Source organism: Ambystoma mexicanum, chromosome 3q, assembly GCF_040938575.1.
Source record: "Ambystoma mexicanum isolate Mex_15411 chromosome 3q, UKY_AmexF1_1, whole genome shotgun sequence".
NCBI lineage: Eukaryota > Metazoa > Chordata > Amphibia > Caudata > Ambystomatidae > Ambystoma > Ambystoma mexicanum.
This window is the reverse complement of record NC_090926.1, coordinates 1,243,693,982-1,243,714,110: the sequence shown is the minus strand read 5'-3', so window position 1 is coordinate 1,243,714,110 and position 20,129 is coordinate 1,243,693,982. Positions and strand designations below refer to the sequence as shown.

The following is a 20,129-nucleotide window of genomic DNA, read 5'->3' as shown; positions in this document are numbered from 1 at the left end:
GCTATTGGTTTCTTTGGAACATTTTATTGGGTTGTGTGCCTTTCATTTTCAATCACATTCATTTGTCACTGGCAATGGGCTTCCTCGTGAACCATTTCTAGTTGAACAGGTTGCAAATAAGGGCTGTTCCCAATTTCAAATGGTTTTTGAAACAGGTATGAAATGTTTTACTCAAGACTTGTATATTAATACTGAGAGGAAAATATTTTTCAAGAGCAACAAACTCTTCAACTTGATTTTATGGAGGAGAAAAAGATGAGGCATTCACTAAAATTGTAATCTATTTCAGAGAATACAGGTAACATTGTGCTGACATGTTTAAGTATAAAGCAATACAGGATTGGTCTCCTAGAAACCAGTAGACATTTTACATCTGATCAGCCCCTATGGGGTTGATCAAAAAGACAATCAAAAGGATCAATTTAAGACCTGCATTTGAAAGTTTGGCATGTACCCAGAGATTCTCCACAAAAGGAATGAATTAACCGCACTATCGCCCTAAAGATCGCAAGGTGTCCCTCTCAAACATAACCATCAGTGGAAGGAGGAAACACCCACAGATGAAGCACATATTTGATAGAGAAAAAGCTAAATTATTGTTTAGTACTGCAACACTGTCAAGGTTAGAAGCCATAAAGTATACTAAAAAAAAGGGAATAACTCATCAATAAGTGAACTCCCAGCATCAATCAGGTTCAAGAGGAGGATAACGTGTTTGCTTCTTCAGAAGGCAAAAGGGAATAGCATTTCTGCGTTCAACAAAATGATACACCTCTGTGAGAAAATATTCTGATTAAAAAAGTGATAAAAAATCCAAAATAACAGTAATGGGACACACACGGAAAAATAAAAAACGATTCCAAGTTAAGGGAGAATAACTGAAGGCTGTCTCGTCCTTTAAATACTTGAGGATTCTGTTTTCAGACAATTTGACCCAGCACAACCAACTATCCCCGATTCAATAAAGAATTAAGACAAACAACAGGTGGAAAACTATCTTTTAAATTAAGACTGGCTGCTTCACTGTAAAAGCAGCCTTCAAGGTTTATAAACTAAAGAAGTGAATGAAGCGTGTTATGGTGCCTGCATGGGGACCGAAACACATAAACAAATTCTATTCTATCAAGAGCATTTTCTTGAAGAGTGTTCTGAGCGTTAATAGGGGCACATCGAACGTCAATGCCCATGCCCAATTAAATATGAACTGGCTTAGTAATGTAGTGGCAGTGCATGGCCCCAGTTATTGGATAAAAGTATGGACTGGCAAGGGAGATAGTCTATGCAGAGATCTTGAAGAGGAATTATTACCACTTTGGCAAGAATTTAAGATCAAATGGTTTGTTCACATGCAATTTCTTTCAACTACTTTTGAATCTTGGTTTTATCAGTCTTACTTTATCCATTTAGTTGATTCTAGCCTTTTTTAAACGAATGTGCACTTTTTGATTTTTTTGTCCTCAGCATAATGTGCAGAAATGCTGGATAACGCCAATTATAATCAAATAAAGGTGCTCTTACTGTCAAGAGACGTTCCTTAACTCAGCATTCATGACTGACCGGGAGAATTTGCATAAAATTGCAACTCGTATAACATCACCCTTGAGATGAAGGAATGGCGTCAAATGGTCCCATTAGCTAAATTCAATTAGAAGTCTAAAATGCAATTTTTACATTGAAGTGACCCGTATTTTTGAATTATCCAACTCCCAAAGTCTTCGGTAGGTTGCAGACTGTGATTCAAGGTATTGTTTCTTATAGAAATAGTAGGAAATTAGAGAAATATCGGCCGTCTTTTATTCAAAACCGCTTATGCAGTTTACACACTTCACTAATATAAGTACCTCTATTTTCAATGTATGGCAATAGTAAGGCCATGTCTTAGAGAATTATTTATTGTTATTAATTATATTTTCTATATAATTTATTTATTCTAGAACTGTGTTTGTCCTTCTATGGTTAATAACCAAAATAAAACTATATCATTGTCATTTTTCTAATATTGAATAGTGGAAGTATCTCGGAATGAAAGAGATATATGAAAACTACAAATGTATAGAAGGTTCTGAAACTGAAGGAGATGACTTGTCTGGATAACCACCTGATAGCCAGGAATGCAGTATTAACTTTAGCTCAATAGGACACCTGAAAATACTGGGTAATATCGTAAAGTTTCATATTGCTCTTCAGGAAGGTTTTATCAACACACAATGTGTTACCTATTGCACCTAATGGCTGATGAAATGCGTTGCCCCATTGTCAGTACATCAAACTGTTACAATTACAGTTCTAAAGGCTTTATTTTTTCAGATTGGTAAAGGAGTTCTGGAAAAGGAATCTATGAAAAGCCAACAAAAGAGAGAAAAACAACTGTAAAATGGAGCTTCTTTTAATCCTTTTCCAATGTCGCACATTTGGGCAAATGCTGCACCTTCTGGATGGGTAAGGTTATTAGAATCAGAAAAAAGGTAATTTCATGAAATTGGTAAACCACGCAGAATCTTTCATTGCCTGTGATATCTCAGCCTACAACTCTTAAGAGATTGTATTTAAAGTGAAGGAATAAGGAGACTGTATCTGGAACAATGAAGGTTGACTTCCAGAAATCTCTGCTTAATTTACTATGTCTAGTAACATGTGTAAGTGAGTACATTTGTATAGGGATATTTGCGATTAAGATTTATAATAAATGTAGTTATGTTTTTATTAGCACTACTGCTTTGAAGAGCTATGCTGATCTCATGCCTGACTCTGGGGCCTGGGGGAGTGTTCATCATATTGGAATTGTAACAGACTCTAGCAGACCGAAGTTCAAACCACAAGACACTGCAAGCAGTATGGTAGACACATCAAGAGAAGAAGACTAGGTAGGGCACAACTAAGTGTTGAATGCATGGCTCAGGGAAGAAGAAAAGGGAGCCAGGCCCTCTCTTTCACAGAATACCCTAGAAAGAAGCACACTTTTCCATAGATTCCTTTTAAAAAAGTGAAAGATCTCACTCAGAGGACAATGATGTTGGTTATCTGCTTACTACCAAGTTCAATTGTGGAGTCCTAGAATGCTGTTTTGAAAATATGTATAATACTGGTTTCAGCATATCCATGTCCAATGGCAGCCCCATGGATGCACTATTGAGTGTGCTTCTCTTTGCGTTTTCTGGGTACCAGGTCCAGCAAAGGATTCTAACGGCAATCCTGGAATTGCATGGACTTTCAAATATGAGCCCAAATGCTTTCGGATCCTTGAAAGTATGGCCATGAAAGTCATCAAAAACACTATGTTATAGGCTTCTAAAAGCAATACAAAGTACTACTGTGAGAGATATACTGCAATATGTAAAGCATTTTTCTGCTGAGATACACAAATAATTAAAATACCAAGGACGCCATTAAAGTGGCAGGCTGTGCATTGCAGATGTAAGTGGTGAAAGAAATGGTAGCTTGGTGCCATTTGCAAATGTGTCATGCCAGTCCACCAGTGTCCTTCTTTCAGTTAGTACTGCACGACCTGGGTATGCATGGCATCGTCTGACAGTGCAAGAGTAAGCAAAATTCTGAGGTTCCAGGCTGATGCCTGAGAACTTTTAAAAAGATAAAGAATCAGCAGGCTAACAGTAGCCATCGGAATAGTAGATGTTCATGTCAATCAATCTTTCATTGTTCTTTACATATAGTTTAGTGATTTACTATCAATCTCGCTCCCTGATTCTCTTCTCTGTGTTTGTTCATTTCAGTCTGGTGAGCTCCATATGTCTTCTAGTCTCTATCTTATGCTGTTTCTGGGTCTTCCACTATTCCTTAGCTGTAACTCTGCCTTTATATTCTTTGGTCCATCTATTTCAGAGGTACTCTGTTGGTCTGAGTCGCCCTCTTTCTCAGAGTGTCAGTGTGTCTCTCTCTTTTGCACTAAAGTGTCTTGTTGTGTCCACCAGCCCCTATTCTTTTTGATAATAATGTTGCGCTTGTTAGCCTCCATTTATTCCACTGAGGGGTGCATTTGTATGTCTGGAGGTTTGTTTGTGTGTCTGCAAATGTCTACACTCTTTTAAATTGTATTTGTGCTTTCCAATATCCCCTTTTTTTCTGTCTCTCTCTTCTTACTAGTGGATAACTTGGCTTGTCAGAGATCATTATCCTTTTTGTCAGCATAGGTCATCATTCTTTATTTCAGTGGCTACATTTCCACAGCCAAGAGTCTCTCTTTCGGTCTGTATCTGTCAGTTTCCTTCTCTCTTTCAATAGTTATGCATATTTGTCAGTCTCTCTTTCTTTCCAGATTGTATGTAGCTATCTGCCAATCTCTCGCTATCTTTCTGTCTCACCTTGTGAATGCTTACGTCTGTCTATTCAGAGGTATCTCTGTATGTTAATGTATCCTTTAACTTGTCTGTTTGTCCCCTTGTGTTATTAAGAAAATGTTACTCACCATAGTGACTTCTGTACCCCTAGTGGAAAGTCCCCTTTCCTCCATACTCTGGGACATGCCATCCAGCTGGATGGGTGGAGCGTTTTTTCCAGCACGAAAGAATTGTTGTCCTTTCTTTAGTTGTATGTGAGGACTGGTGTAGGTGCAGCATCTGCTCTGCCTCCCTATGCCCCACCATTGGCCTCGCTCTGCACTCCTTTTCCAGCGCTGAGGCCAGTTCCTGGCTGTGGGCTAAGTTGATTTGAAATGGAAAGATGGGCAGGCGCATGGAAGAAATGGGACTCTGACAAGGAGTACAGTAGTAACTACTGCGAGTAAAATTTTCTTACTCCTACGTCCCATTCCCTTTTCCATCATACAGACTTACATGGGGAGGATGATTCTATTTCCAGCTTAATTGAAGAGATTCTTTAGGACTGGTTGTTCGAACTAAGCATCTGCCATTGGGCTTGTATCCAGATAATAGTGTCTGCAAAAAGCAGAAGTGCTACACGGGCAACTGAGTCCTAGGCGACGTGTCTTTGAAAAGCGACCAAAGCTTCTTTGATCTCACAAGGTGAGTATGGAGCCCAAGAGATTGAGGCGTCCCTGAAACAAGTCGATTTCTAGCATGCATGAGATGTGCCATCTCGAGATAGTGTGTGAAAGTAAGCCTCAGCTCCTGAGGGCGCTTGGTTTCTGACCCGAGGTCACCTTGAGAGTGTCCCCATAAGATTGTACAGGACTGTACATTTTTAAGACCGATACAACTTGAACTTCCTGAATCTGGGTCCTTTTTAATGGAACACTGGCCATGCTAGTAGATTATTAATTCTCTGTGAGGGAAACTCAAGGGAGGCTGCTGGTATTCTGCTTAGTCTCTGTTCAAGGAACCTTGGAGAGCTCTCTGGTCATTTTTGGTTAGATCGACGATCCTTAGCCTTGCCGGTGTCAGCTTTAGCCACAGACTAGGCAACCGCAGGGATCGCCTCAGTCACCTAAGCCACTGAGCCGGAACCACAGAGTTTGCTCTGGTATCCAGTTTAGTTGCATTGTGGGGTACCTCAGGACGAGTTCCATTGTTCCATTACTGCTAGGAACAAAGTGATCCGGGATCCAAGACTCCTGGGAAGAGATCACCAGACCAGGATGCCTTAAAAATGTATTAACTTACCGGTCTATAGGTTTTTTCCAGGATGAAGCCTTCGAGGCGGCTTGGCGCTGGGCAATGAAAGTCCTTCACCAATCACTGCAGCCGATAACTGAATGTGCGTACAGGAAGGGAATCACAACAGAAGCCGGCATTCCAGTTGTGTTCGGGTTGCGATCAGGTAGCAAAACCCTTTTTATCGGGCATAGGTGGAGGAAAAAAATAATTACAAAGCTCAGGATGAGGGGTGAAAGATCGAATGTTGACGAGAAAAAAACATGTGGAAATGCCTTGCTGGCGCTGCACACGCCTGATCCCGACATCGCAGAGAAAAGGACTGAAGAGTCATGCCAAGGGGGGCTCACCGAGGCGGCATATGAACCAAACCACGTGTAATAAAAAAGAAAGGACAAGATGTGTTAGTGTTGCAAAAACATGATCTGGTCCAGCTGGACAGAATATCCCAGAAGTATGGAGGAAAGGGAATGGGATGTAAGATCTATGTCGGAAAACAGTTTCGTGCTTAGCTCAGCGAACTGAGGAGGTAAACCTGTTCATTTTCTCACATGCACATAGAGAATTTCGTTGCTTGGAGTGGAGAAGGTATTCTTTGGGTGCCTATTTATCTATGTATGTTTATTTACCTCCTCCTCACTTGTATGTCTCTCTGTATTGTCAGCTTCAGCCATTTTGTCTATGAGCACAACTAAAGAAAACAGTTGCCATGTAGCTGAGGTTCTGAAGTGAGAATTGATAGAAAACGGAAACACAAAGAAAACATATTTACTAATTTTTATATTTTTAAAATAGTTGGAGAAATGGGTTGCTGAAGGAATGCTTGGAACAATCATTTGATCGGTGAGTGGGTGCCTGGATGGAGTGATGTGAGGTGTGTTTGGATGGACTAATAGCTGAGTGGACAGAGACATGGGTGGGTCGGCAGGGTAATGTGTGGGTGTAGTTCCTGTGATGTGTGTGAATGGAAATATAAATGGCGTATGCCATGGAGGCGAGAGAGGCAGCTGGCTAGATGTAAGGAGGGGTGGATAAACGTACGACTGGAATAGCGAATAGCATGGGCAGTGAATAGTGATATGGTGGTGGATGGAGTGCTGGATGGGTTAATGGTATATGCTGATTGAACAAACAGGCAGAAAGATCATACCATGAATGCAGGACATATTACAAAATTCATTTCTAAAAAATATACAAACATAACGGGTGAAGGTGTTGGAGAGAGTGGTAGCTGGGTAGGTTAATGGAGAGATGGGTAGGTTGTTTGAGTGGGTGGGAGGAAGGGAGGAAAACGTCTATATAAATACAGCATCCTCGTTAAATTGAGGACAAAGAACAGCAGATTGGTGTCACCTGTTTACCCTGCAGCCGGCTCACAAGATTCCAGGGTGAAAAGCACAGTCTCTGGGACAGGAACATGCCTACCACTTATAGGGGAAGATTCCCACCCATTACCAGATACTCGAGAAGGAGACAGGTACGTTCTAGAAACCAGAGGAGGGCAGGACAGACGACCAAGGTGATAAACGGGGAGCAGGGTAATAACCAGAGCCAAACAGGAAGCAAGCAGCCAGGGGTAATGAGGACAGCATACAGGGTTAGTGGCTGAGCAAAGAAAGCAGGGAGTGAGCCAAGGGCGTGACCTGTAGTCTTGGACTTTTTTTTGCATACCCGAATGCGGTAGTCAGGGTGGGCATTCCATGGAGCATGAGATGAGTCAGCCATTTGACAACAACATCTCCTGTTGGCTTGTAACTATAATCGCAGAGAATGTGGAGAAAGGAGCTGCCTCTTTTTGTGCAGCATAAGGTTCACTAACAAACTGAGGATGGGTAAATCCCTTTTGAGCCCTTCCCCTTCCCAACGTCTGTTTGCCACTCCTCTATGGCTCACCTCACACTCAACGGATCCCCAGCACGGATGTCTGCAACCAGAACGTGTGCCGAGAAAGGCAGCGGTCTCCTGGTGCTCAGCTGGAAGGTCTCTAAATAAGCACTGGCCACTTTACAGCTTCCCACCCTAGCTTTTGTACCGGTGAAGGACATTTCTTTGGATTGATATGCATCAGAGTTTTAAGGCTTCATTGGAGATGTGTCCATGGAAAGAAATATGGTCAAAGTAGACCAGCCCAGGACATAATATCCACCGACACGCCCCTCAGTTGGACTCAGGGTCCTCAGCTCCCCAAAACCTTCGGCGATAGTCCAGGTCATAAGTAGCCCAAGCAGGATCACTACCAAGACAAGGGTGTGAAACCATTGGGGGCCTTTAATATGTGTCGACATGTTCTTTTGCAAGGCTCTGCCCTGTAAGCATTTCCGCGTTGGGCACAGGGACATGTCATGAGATAAGGGCTGCACCTGGGAGAGTAGAACAAAGAGCGGGGGCTTACTGCATCTTTAGGTCCAGGGTTCTGATGGATAAGGAGTGGAAGGTGGGGAAAGGTGGGGAATGGCATAAATAAATTAATGCAGAAAATGTGATGATTTCATGTCCCCATCGGTATTACCCCCAAAGAAATCAATGTATTCTCCCACCATTACCCATCATTTAAGTTTCCTTGACCCACCCCTCTCCCCCGCTCCCGGCCAATGGATGGCTCTCGTGCAACAAGGAAGTGTTGTATTAACATCCACTTACAGGGTGATGTTGGTGCCGTGGATCCGCCCTCTGGGGTTGAGGATTTTGTGTCTGGCATAGGAAGGGGAACTGGTCTGGCCACCGGAGGCGGGGGTGGCAGCAAAAATGACCCCGTGACCTTTCCCTGGCCACTACCGTTGGGCTGCGAACAACATAAATACAAGGAGGCATGAACTAAGTTTGAAGAAGAATCAGACAACTTTAAAGATGCAGTATCCCCCGATCTTGGTTTTAAAATCCCAGTTTGGATCTCTTGGGGGGTCACTTGCCCTGTTCCCTTCTCCCTGCCATGCCCCCTTCATCTTAGATAGGCCCAAGGGTTAACAAATACATTGAAGTGGTTGGAGTGGATCGGTGTTCTAAACCGTTTTCTAGGGGTAGAGAGTAAAACGTTTTTCATAGATCTAAAATGGTCCAGCGTTGACATGTGGTGCTATAAGAAGCATTACAAATAGGTCAATAAACGTTGAAAGAAAACCTGTACATGTTGATGTGACTGTATTTGTGTGCGAGAGAGCCATCTGATCAGCAGGCGTGACCCCAGGCCATGGCACAGCCTATGAACATGAGAAGGGAGGTCCCTTCAGGAGCTACTTTGGGATTGAGACACATCAAGGTCTCTTCTCCAGTGCCCTGTGCAGTTCCCCAGCCAACATGGAAAAGAGACTCAAACGTGTCTTCTGCCAACTTGGGAATCCCTGCCCACATCTGCAACCCAGAGTTCTGCACTATTAAACAACCCCATATTTGCAAACTAGGTCCAATGTCATCAGGATTCACTTGATCAGTATTGGCATTTAAACAAGCATTGCTTGTAGGTCCTTAGTTAAAATGGAAAGCCAAAGGTCACGTCCCAGCATGCAAGCCCTGTGGCCTAAGAAAGCCAGGGTAGGATGAAAGGGATTCTGATGACATGGGCCAGTTGGCAACTATGCACCTGGGAAGGCTGCAGCCGGCAGATGGAGTGTGGCTAGATGCATCTGTGCTGCTCTTGCTCACATATTTGCTCAGAACATTGACACCGCACAGTGACTTCCCCAGGGGGATCGCAATTTGACCCCACAGAATACCTGCAAAATAATGATCAGTTATGGTGGCTTTGTTAGTTCTATATTTGGAGTTATACCTTAATCATTGCTGCGCAGTTAGCACAGGTCACAAGGATGGAAATCCGTTTGGGGCAGCGATAGTTTCACACACCTGCTGTCTCCTGGAGAAGCAATGTTCAGTAGGACCCGCTATGGGCCTTCTACGCACTGTGCATCTCTATTCACAGAGATTCTCATACTCTCTCCCATCATTGGAGCATGTGCTAGTGCATCCTTTCACTCCCAGGGAAAAACCTTTCTTTCAGTGAGGGCTCAAATAGAATGTGATCTCCACATGTAGGGAACAGGTCAGATCATGGGGTAATATCTCGGATTGTAAGGTGGTATTCAAACCCATAATCCTGCGGCATTTATCCATGTAGTTTCTTCAAAATAACCCAAACCTGTAAGTACAATGGCAATAATAAAGTCTGTATTTAAAATGCTTATTTAACTATGAATGTTCCTGGCAGGGTATGTTTCAAATTTTCAATTTATGAATAATGTTGTCTAATAATGTCCATATCAATTGAACTAAATAAAGATAAATAATATGAAAGAGAAAAATATGTAATCAGAAAACAATTGCAATCTCAATTAAAAGTTATATTCACATAAAACATAAGCTTCTGTTATATGGTGCTCCAAATACCTACCATAACCATCCAGTAATAAATCGCAAGCAGACCCAGGCCACATGTATCACAATCACACCTCATTTCATGTTCACTCCTACTGCATCCAAACCGGTTCCTCCATACAATGAGGCAATTCCTGGGGCTTTCCCTTTTTCAATACTGATCTAATGCCAGAGAAACACAATAGATGCTCATGGGCAAAACGTTTTTTGAAAGGTCCATAGCCATAAAAGGACTTCTACAGAGGTCTTTATGTACTCATGTATCTGCACTATTATAACTGTCAACATCACCATGGAGGAATTTTTCTACAGAGCGAGGACTGAGAATGATATGATATGATGTTGCATACATAATGCGACTGTACGACATTTATTCTAGGCGCGATAAAACAAGGAGGGGGGAAACAAAGGGAGGGCAACATAACGATTTTACTAGGCATTGTGTCATTCAGATGGTGCATGTGCGGGGAAGACGGAAGGGGAGAAGTGCCTGGGGGGAAGGGAAGCGGGAAGTGCAGTTAACTCACAAGTGCAGCTAGCAATGCAGCTAGCAGGTGGCTCATAAGTGTAGAGAGAAGGGACTGTAGGGTTGCAGATACAGACCCTCAAGTGTTGGGGAGCCCGGAGGCAGTGCGAGGGCAACTGGACATGCAGGAGCCTGGGCCCGAGTTCAGATGGTGACCAGGTGACCAGTGTGCGGAGCAGTCAGTTGCATCAACAGGGGAGAGGAGGAGAGAAAGCCAAAAGGAAGGTCTTGAGTTGCTTCTGAAACCAGAGGTGGTTCTGCTCAAGTTTGAGAGGCAGTGAGGATGTTCCAGAGGGAGGCCCCAGCCGAGGAGATAGATCTGCACCCAACTCTCTGCTTGGAGAAGTGGCTGACCTCAGAGAGTTGGAGGTGGATGAGCAGAGAGCTCAGGAAGGAATATGTTTTGGAAGAGAAAGTTGGAGGTAGAGCGGTCCCAGGCCCCAGAAAGCCCTGTGGACGATGCAGAAGGTCTTGAACTTGATCCTTGCAGCCACGAGGAGCCAGTGAAGAGATTTCAGAGCTGGAGAGATCCGATCCCTGGGCTTGAGGCCAAGGACAAGTCTTGCAGTCCTGTTTGGGATAAGTTGTAAAGGTTGAAGAGTAGAGGCAGGAAGATTAAGAAGGAGGCTGTTGTAACAGTTCAGCCTACAGAGAACCAGAGCTCTGGAGACAGTGAGCGAAAGTGAGAAAAGGATGAATACCTCTGAGGAGGTGCAGCTGATAGTTTGACTTCTTAGAGATGCCAGAGATGTGAGGAGAGAAGGAGAGGGTGGAGTCAAAGATGAAACCAAGGTTCTTAACCTCACAGGAAGGAGCAGGAAGAGGCCCCAGGGTGTGTGGCCAGAGAGAGAGAGAGGAAAGGAGGGAGCGGGTGTCCCAATGAGGAGACTCTCAGTCCTACTGGCATTAAGGCAGAGATCATTGGCCGCACACCATTCCTCATTTGCGGCCAGACAGTCTGGTATGAAAGAAGAAGCAGAGGCGGCTGAGGAGAGCCTCAAAGAGAGCTGAGTGTCACCCGCATAACATTGAAAATTGGAGCAGAAAGTAGCAATGCATTGGGCAAGAGGTGCCAGGTAGTGGTTGAAGAGCCCGAGAGAGAGGTCAGGACCCTGTGGAACACCACAAGTAGAGAGAGAGAGAGATAGAAGAGAGGAAAGACCCCAGTTGGAACTGAGAAGGTCGACCGGTAAGAAAGGACGTCATCCAGGCCAGGGCCTGATCAGTAAAGCCAAGGTTGTCGCGGAGGCGATTGAGCAGGATGGCATAGTGGACAGTGTCAAAAGAAGAGGATAGATCGAGGAGAATGAGTACAGAAGGGAGATTAGAGTCAAGATTGGAGAGCAAATCTTCACGGGTGTCCAGGAGAGCAGTTTCCGTGCTTCTGGCTGCTCTGAAGCCAGACTGGTGGTCATGGAGGCAACCAACAGATTCAGTATGTATATAAAGCTGCGAGATGGCTAGCTTTTCCAAGAGTTTGCCCAGGAAAGGAGTGATGGAGATCCGGCGAAGTTAGCGGGAGAGGAAGGATCGGCCAAGGGCTTCTTTAGAAGGGGGTGCACAAGAGAGTGATTAAGGGGGAGGGAAAAGTTCCAGTGGCAAAGATGCAAGGGTGTCAATGTGGTCCTTGATGGTTCTGGATGAGCAGGGGAGAACCTGCTTTGACGAGACATTCATAGATCAGACTTGTTAGAAACATCATCAGGGGTGAACAGGGGAAAGGAGGAGAAAGGAGGAGGAAAGACGGCCTCAGACGGTCCAGGAGTGGTAGAGCTAGAGGAAGAGAGGGTGGACAGAATGTCATGGGTTTTAGTTATGAAATGAGAGGCCAAGGCCGTGCAGAGGGCCTGGGAGTGAACAGGAGAGGTAGATACTGCAGCAGGATTGGCCAGCTCCTTGCAGATTTTAAAAAGTTCTAGATGCTGCAGAGATGCAGGCTTGCATGTAGGATCTCTTCTTAGAGAGGACAGAGAGTATGTACTGCCTTTGGAGCAGGCGGCAGGCCTAGTTGTCAGGGGGTGCGCCTGATGCCCTCCACTTCCTCTCCGCCACCCTACACGTGTTTATGGCCGGAATCGTACCAAGAGTTGCACTTGGATTTGGGCTTAAAGCAGTTCCTCATGACAGAGGCAAGGACATCCGGAGTGTTAGAGATAGAGAGATGAAGGCTAGAGAGGGCTGTGTCAGGGTGTGAGTCAGCCAAAGGTTCAGGAGGTATAGAGAAAGTAGAGACGAAAGCCTCACTGACACATGCTTCATGGGTCGGATGACCGAGAAGGTAGGTGGCAGTGCTGGAGTCGACTTGACCTGCAAGGTAGAGAGAGAGAGGTGGGAAGAAAGGAGAAAATTATCACTCCAAGAGAGTGGTGAGAGGGTTAGAGAAGGGGAGGTCTGTGGAGATCAGAACATCCAGGGTGTGCCCTGCAGAGTTAGTCTGGCCAGAGGGAAGAATAGAGAGAGAGAATCACAGACATTGCGAAAGAGTCCTGAAGAAGGGCTGGTAGCATCCAGGTGGATGTTCAAGTCACCGAGGAGGAGAAGTTGAGAGGTAGAGGCAAGGAGCGAGGAGGTCCATTTCATGGTATCTTATTGGGTCTTGTATTGTGCAAGTTCTGTCATTCTCATGATCTCTTGGTGGATCGGGATATATGGGAGAAAGCGATGGCCATGGTATGGTCAGAGGCTGAGTGAGAAGGGACAGGTCGGATTTGGAAACAGAATCGGTGTGGTGGGTGTGTACATTTCTAGATGTTTTGAGGATTGTCTGAGGGTATTGTTCAGAGGGTGCCCTGGGTCAGAAATGGAAGGTGTTTGTCTGTGGCGACAGGAGTAGAGTATTGTTAAGGAGATTATGTTATGTTGAAGCATCTGTTTGAGTGATGTTCTAGGAGATTGTGAAGCAATGTGTCGTGATGGTGCCAGCTCTTGTGTTGCCTTATGCTGTTTGGTGACAGAGTTGTGTGTTGAGATGGGGTGTCCGTTAGGGTGGGTGGTTGGAAGGTAAGAGGCTGATAGTGCTACTTTAGGGTAAGCTGATATCCAAGGCTGTAGGGTTTGGTAAGGGGTCATATTTGTTGGACAGCTATGAAGCTGATTAGTAGGCTATCCTCCTTTTTTTCTCTGTGATCTGATCAGAGTTTGTATGGACTAGTGGTCATTCTGCTTGGGTTGTGCTCTTCCTGTTGTTCTTTTGCTACAGATGGGTGTTTCAGTTCATAGCTTGAAAAGATCTTGATCTAAATAGAATACCTTTACATGGAGGAAAAGGCAATGACTGGGTCTGAGCGAGCATACAGCTCTGCCTTTTATATATGCCACCTGCGATGACTGTGACAAAGTGAGTGAAGTATTACTGCTCTGTTAAAGCCCCAGATTATAGAGAATTTTGAAGTACTACATAGACAATATGGAAAAACACTGCCAACCCTTTTCACTTTGCTGTCTAAATCCTCAATGCTAGGAGACAGGTCATACATTCTCAGAGAACCGAAGGTAGGCAATGGTGACAAAAGTTAAAATAATAATTTGTCCAGAATGGTCAGAAAAGAAAATATGTTAGATAATTCCAAATATAATCAGGCCGCCTTGCAAACTAAATTTCAGACCAATTATTTTAGTTATCAACTAACTTATTCCACATCCTACGTGAACTAGCTGGATATGCCTGAGTGGCTAAAAGAACATAACAAGATGTTCATGGTTTTCCAACGTGCGCTAATCTGTGATTTACTGCTCAAAATCAGAGGAGATTTCTGTTCAAGAAAAAGCCTCATCCTTGGGTTGCATCTGGAGTCATTAGTGGAATTAGAAGGACATATCATCTACAATGCTTCATCTGCTCCTAATGTGTGCCCGCACCAGGAATATATGCCTTCATGTTACCCAGGACCATACAACAACACCTCATGCAGAGATACATGCCCACACCACAATAGGTTTTATTAAAGAACATACAACAAATGTTTTAGGAAAGGGGGGATAGTATGAGAGATTTTCCACAAAACAAAATGACTCAAACTTTCTTTTCAGGCCTTAGTCCTTCATTCCTTCCATCTATCCCTCAGTGTTCGCCTTTCCTTAGCAATGGTCAAAAGACTCACATGCAGACTTGGATGCCATGTTCTTCTGGGTAAAAATGTGTATATGTCTGCTTCTCGCTCTGTTGTTTGCCATGCGTGGTGGGTGTCTCCATTAATGGCAAGCATTTTGGAGACCAGAGTCTTTCTGGCTTAACCCTTCTTTCGAATGACTAGGCCCCGTTGTTTCTGGCCTCTGTGTCTGCTTTGTCCAGGAGGTTTTTGCTGGCAGAGTTACAACTTTTCCACAGTATTTCTTTTGCTCCCACCCTCCTTCAGTACAGTCTGCCTAGTCTCCTATTCTTAGCCCCTTTTCTACAGATTCCTGTGGTCTTTCCCCCATCTCTTAGTTTTTCTCCTCTCCGCTGCCGCTCAGCTTCTGCTTTTTCTCTTTCTCTTCTTGAACATCTTTCTCCTCTTCCTTTTCTTCTTCTTGATTCTTACTTACACCCCAGACGCTCTCTCTTCCCCCTCCAAGATGGACTTAACTCTTTACCACCTCCTGACCTTTCACGTGTTGCATTTATTGCTTTCTCCCCTTATAGAGGGACTCACCCTTGCCTACTTTTCATTTGAATCTCCGTATTGCTCCCCTTTTTGGAGTCTTTACTGCCTCCTCCCTCTCTCCACTCTTTCTCCCTGGTCTATTTCATGCTCATTCACTCCCCCTTCTTTCTCCACCTAGTCTCTTCCTCTTGAGTGTTTCTTTTCCTCCTCTCCTCCTGTTTGTACCTCACCTCCTAGTTGCCTTTCCACTTTTTTTATTATCTCCTTTGTACCTTGCTCTCACCATTTTTCCTCTCCTCCTTTAGATCTTGCCCTTGCCCTTTTCAACTCAGACCCACAAAGCCTCCAAAAGGAAAATCATAAGACCGGGAGTTACAGCTGTGTTGCAGAGCAGCAGATGTCAATGGTACACATGGGCCTCTCGCATTGGAAAGGCAGGCGGAGAGGCAAGCCGGCTACAGTGGTACTATCCTTGACTCCAGAGAACAAAGAAGCCAGAGAGTTCAGCACAGCCGCTGAGTTGGAGGAAGCTGATAGCAAACCGAACTGCATTGAGCCCAAGGTTGCAAATCGCAACATTTTGAATGCAAGGAATTTGCAAGAGGAAGAACTTGTGTGAATTTTTGAACTTTAAAGAAGGGCCAGTTGAGGTCCAGGTGCAGAGGGGGCTGGCGCCACGTGGGCACTCATTCAAAAGACTGTGACCGGGACCTGTTCTTGAAACTACAAGAACCAGAAGACCCTAGGAAAGGTTGGCGTAGGGCGTCAGAGTGGTCCTACCAGGGTCACATCAAATCCCTTGTACAATCGAAAGTCTCTGACCCATTGCAAGGAAAAAGTTTGGAGAAGGGCACCCCACTTTCCAAAAAGATTGTGAACAGTGACGAAAGGCAAGTGTGAGCCCAACCGAGGGATGCTGCAAGAAATCTAGGAGAAGGAAAACCTTGCTTTCTGATGAATTGAGCAATACATGAACTGTATTGAAGAAAGACCATAGTGAACCCGACAGAGGGAGCCTCGAGTTGTAAGGAGGATCCGAGCCCGGCAGCGGGAGATCCCAGGGGCGAAGAGCAATCGGCCAAAGAACTTTTATTTGTGTGTTTGTTTCCCGTTTTACAAAAGAGGGTGAATAATAATACACCCGAGAACAGCGTGTCAACACGAGTGAATCCGGTAAAGGGTTGTAAACCTTGTTGTTTTTTTAAACTGACATTAAAGCGCCTAAAGATTATGAGCGATGTCTGAGGTGCCGTAGTGAACCGATGGAGGGAAGCCCATTTTTGCAAGGAGGATCCGAGACCGGCGGAGGGAGATCCCAGGGGTGAAAAGCAATCGCCCGAGGTGCAAGATCACAGAGAGAATCTTTGTTTGTTTTTTTAATCTTTTGTGAAACACCACTGACCTTCTAAGGCAAAAGACTTTTGCAAGAAGGAGACTTAGCCTCTGAAGGTTTTTGATATTGTTGAACTGAACTGTGAACCTCGTGCTGACGAGGCCAAGGAGTGTGCTGTGCTCGAGAGTCATGCCTTGTCCTGTGCTTCAAACGTGGGGAAGGGAGAACCAGCCTTACCATCCTGACTTATCATTTTGAGAACACTTTTTTCTTTTCTGGTGAACATTATCCCACACTTTTTTTTCTAATTTAGAAGTAATTATTGGCAATAGGTTTTTTAGTATAGGCCCTTTTTACATGACAAAATGCCACTAGGACTGCCCCATTATAATTTGATGGTCGTAGCTTGCTTCCATCTTAGATTTAGGTTTAGATTAAACGTTTATCTCACCCATTATAAAGTTCAATAAAAACCCTTAAACTGTGATCACTTGTGTCTGTCTTTACTGTTGCCACCATGAGTTCCTTACACTGTTTACAGGAGCCAGTCTCTCTTATTGCATTAGGGTTTTTTCTTTACAGGTGGGTGTCTCCCTTCTCCAGGATCACCAAGACCACGGGCATTCTGGAGATCAGCGGTTAGGTCGTTCAAGAGGGAACCTGTTGACTCTTGATCATGGGCCTGGGTCTTTCGAAAGTGGCACTGGGATTCTAGAAAGTATGGCAGCATAATCTTGACTAGAAGGGTTAGTGGCAACCAGCAGGGGTTTACTGGTACAGCCTGTCCCCATCTCAGGAAGCTGAAAGGTCTAACTAGGGTTTCCAGAGTATCATCTTGTCCCTACTCTTGGATCCTCTCTTCTCAATAGGAATCTTAGAATGCGAAAATCTGCTAATCCTATTAGGGTTATGGCTTCTGTCACTAGGACCCATGCTGCAGGAGTTGGTATCCAGGTTGGAACCTTGGGGATCCTCCGTATACATCTTCTGGGCACTACATGACGGTGTAGTTGGTGGCCTCCAAGGTTACCCCAGTCCTGGCACACCAAAGGAACTATGGGACTTTGTCACAATACACGCCGAATACATGTGCATACCACTAATGCTTAAAGGCCCCCAAAATGTCAAAAATTCACTGCATTACATTACCTTATACAAGGATGACACATTGCCACTCCACATTTATCGGTAAATGTCTATACCACAAGAATGCAACATATCTACACCTCATCCTGCGACACAAGTCCACACCATAAGAATGGATACATTTATTTATTTATTAAGCATTTCCACATCTCAGATACAGACACACACCACAAAAACATATACATTTGCACATTCAAAGAACAAAGACATACCCACACCTCATTCTGAGCTACATGCACACACTGCAAGGATGGATACATACCCAGACGTCGTTCTGAGATACCACCCTCACATCAAGAATCAAAATATAACCACACTTCATCTTGAGATACATGCCCAAGGACACATCATCCCACCTCGACCTGAGATGTATACTCACTCCACAAAAAAAGATACATACCTAGATATAGGTATGTATCTGATGTAGCCATCTGATGTAGCCTCCCCACACCATGAGGTGAGGCTTTACCAGACTGTGCTTCTGCTTTTACACAAATGTTGCTTATCATGTCACATGCACATCTTTTGTAGCCCCCACACCATGAGGTGAGGCTTTACCAGACTGTGCTTTTACACAAATGTTGCTTATCATGCCACATGCACATCTGATGTAGCCCCCCACACCATGAGGTGACCAGGCTGTTCTTTTACACAAATGTTTCTTATTTTGCCCAATGCACATCTGATGTAGCCTCTGCACCATGAGGTTGAGGATCTACCAGACTTTGATTTTACACCTGTAACTTACCTATGATGTCTTTTTCAGCCTCATGCTGTACATATAACCTGCCTGTCAATTACCTTACCTTGATATCCTCAGCCTTGTACTGTACACATAACTTGCCTGTTACCCATGACTTCTCAGCCTTGTGCTTCAGATTTACTTGCCTGTTTTACACCTGATAACTTCTTGTAACTTCATATCCATTGCAACTAGCGCCTAGATGCCACAGGGCTTTGTGCGCTGCTAGAAATGCAAAGTAAAAAATAAATAGACCTCATACTGAAATACATGCCCACACTACACAAACGGAGACATAGCCACACCACATCTTGGCATACTTGTCCACACAACAAAAGTGGATACATGCCCCTACCTCACCCACAGATACATGTCCAAACTACAATAATGTATATAAACACACACACCTACACCTCACGCTGAGATATACACCCATATCACAAGAGTTGATACATAAACCTCACCCAGAGATACATGCGTACACAATACCAAAAGATAAACATCCACATCTGAAATCGAGGTACATATGCACACCAGATGAACATATACCTACCACACATCATCCAGAAATATACCCACAGTACAAGAAAGAATACATAAGCACACCTTATACAGAAATGTTTGCCAACACCACAAGAAGGATATGTGACCACACCACAAGAAATTATTAGTTACTCACTGTAGTGACTAACGTACTCCTAGTCCATGGTCCCCGTTCCTTTATACTGCATGGGCGTCCCTCGCTAGGGACGAGAGACGGAACCTTTTTCACCAACGAAAACCTTCTTCCCCTTTACATTTAGAGGCCTTGAGCTCCCTTGACTCTGCCTACCGCCGCCACTCCTCAGTCCCCATTGATGAGTCGACAATATTGGCATTTCCTAAATAACATCAGTATTATTAGGGGGAGGATGGCAGGATGTATGGAGGAAAGAGTACTATGGACTAAGAGTATGTTTGTCACTACAGTGAGTAACTATTAATTACTCTTACCTCCCGTCCCCTTTCCTCCATACTGCATGGGCGATTACAACTGAATGTAGCCCCAGGATGGAGAGGAGACCCTCCTTAACGTGTCTGCCATCCAGACAGTGCAATACCCTCTGAGCATTATGTAGGTAAGACTATCTCCTTGTTTAGATGGATAGCAGAGGCTATCCTAGGTAGGAACGTGGGGTGTGTTCTCAGGACCACCTTATCCTTGTGCAACCTAGTTTAGGGTTCTGAAGACACCAGTGCCTGGATCTCGCTGACTCTGCGAGCAGAAATGAGGCCTACGAACAGAGCTGTCTTAATGGTGACTAGCCTGATGTCCGCGGACGCCATTGACTCGAATGGTTTGTGCACCAAGCCACCCAACACTACATTGAGGTCCCACACGGGGTGTGGTTTTTTGATGGGCGGGAAGAGCCTGGCGAGGCCCGCCAAATGTCACTTGACCACAGGGTTGGAAGAAGAGAAGTCCTCCTCCTCCGAATTTCTGTAAGCCCCTATGGCTGCCAAATAGGTGCAGCATGTAACCACCTGCACGACTGAGTGAGCAAGGTGTGCATGGAAGGAGAGCACATCATCCAACGTGCACGTAAGGGGATCAATCTCTTTAGAGTTCGCCTAGTGACAGAACCTAGTCCATTTACTCTTGTACTGGCTCCTAGTAGCCTTGCTCCTAGCGCCCTGAATGATTTCTAGGTTAGCCTGTGACAGACCCAGGTGTTTCAGCGTGACCTGCTCAGGAACCACGCTGCAGGGCTAATTTCTGTGGAGCGGGGTGGATGACCCTGGTTCCCTGCTGCGCAAGAAGATGAGTTGGGCCCATCGGCAGGTGAATGGGTGGCCTGTCTGAGAGGCTAAGAAGCTCTGAGAA

At 44.6% G+C, this 20,129-nt stretch overlaps 1 protein-coding gene across 13 annotated transcripts in view; it reads right to left on the bottom strand.

Moving 5' to 3' along the window:
* NFIX (nuclear factor I X) overlaps positions 1-20,129 on the bottom strand; it is a 2,606,865-nt gene that overhangs the window by 199,324 nt on the left and 2,387,412 nt on the right. For 8 of the 13 annotated variants that reach the window (XM_069604191.1, XM_069604190.1, XM_069604198.1 and 5 more), the window contains one exon: positions 8,208-8,349. The exons of the other annotated variants lie outside the window; for them this stretch is intronic. In XM_069604191.1, the coding sequence (XP_069460292.1) occupies positions 8,208-8,349 (142 nt within the window). The remainder of the gene's footprint in view (positions 1-8,207; positions 8,350-20,129) is intronic. 13 annotated transcript variants of the gene reach the window in all.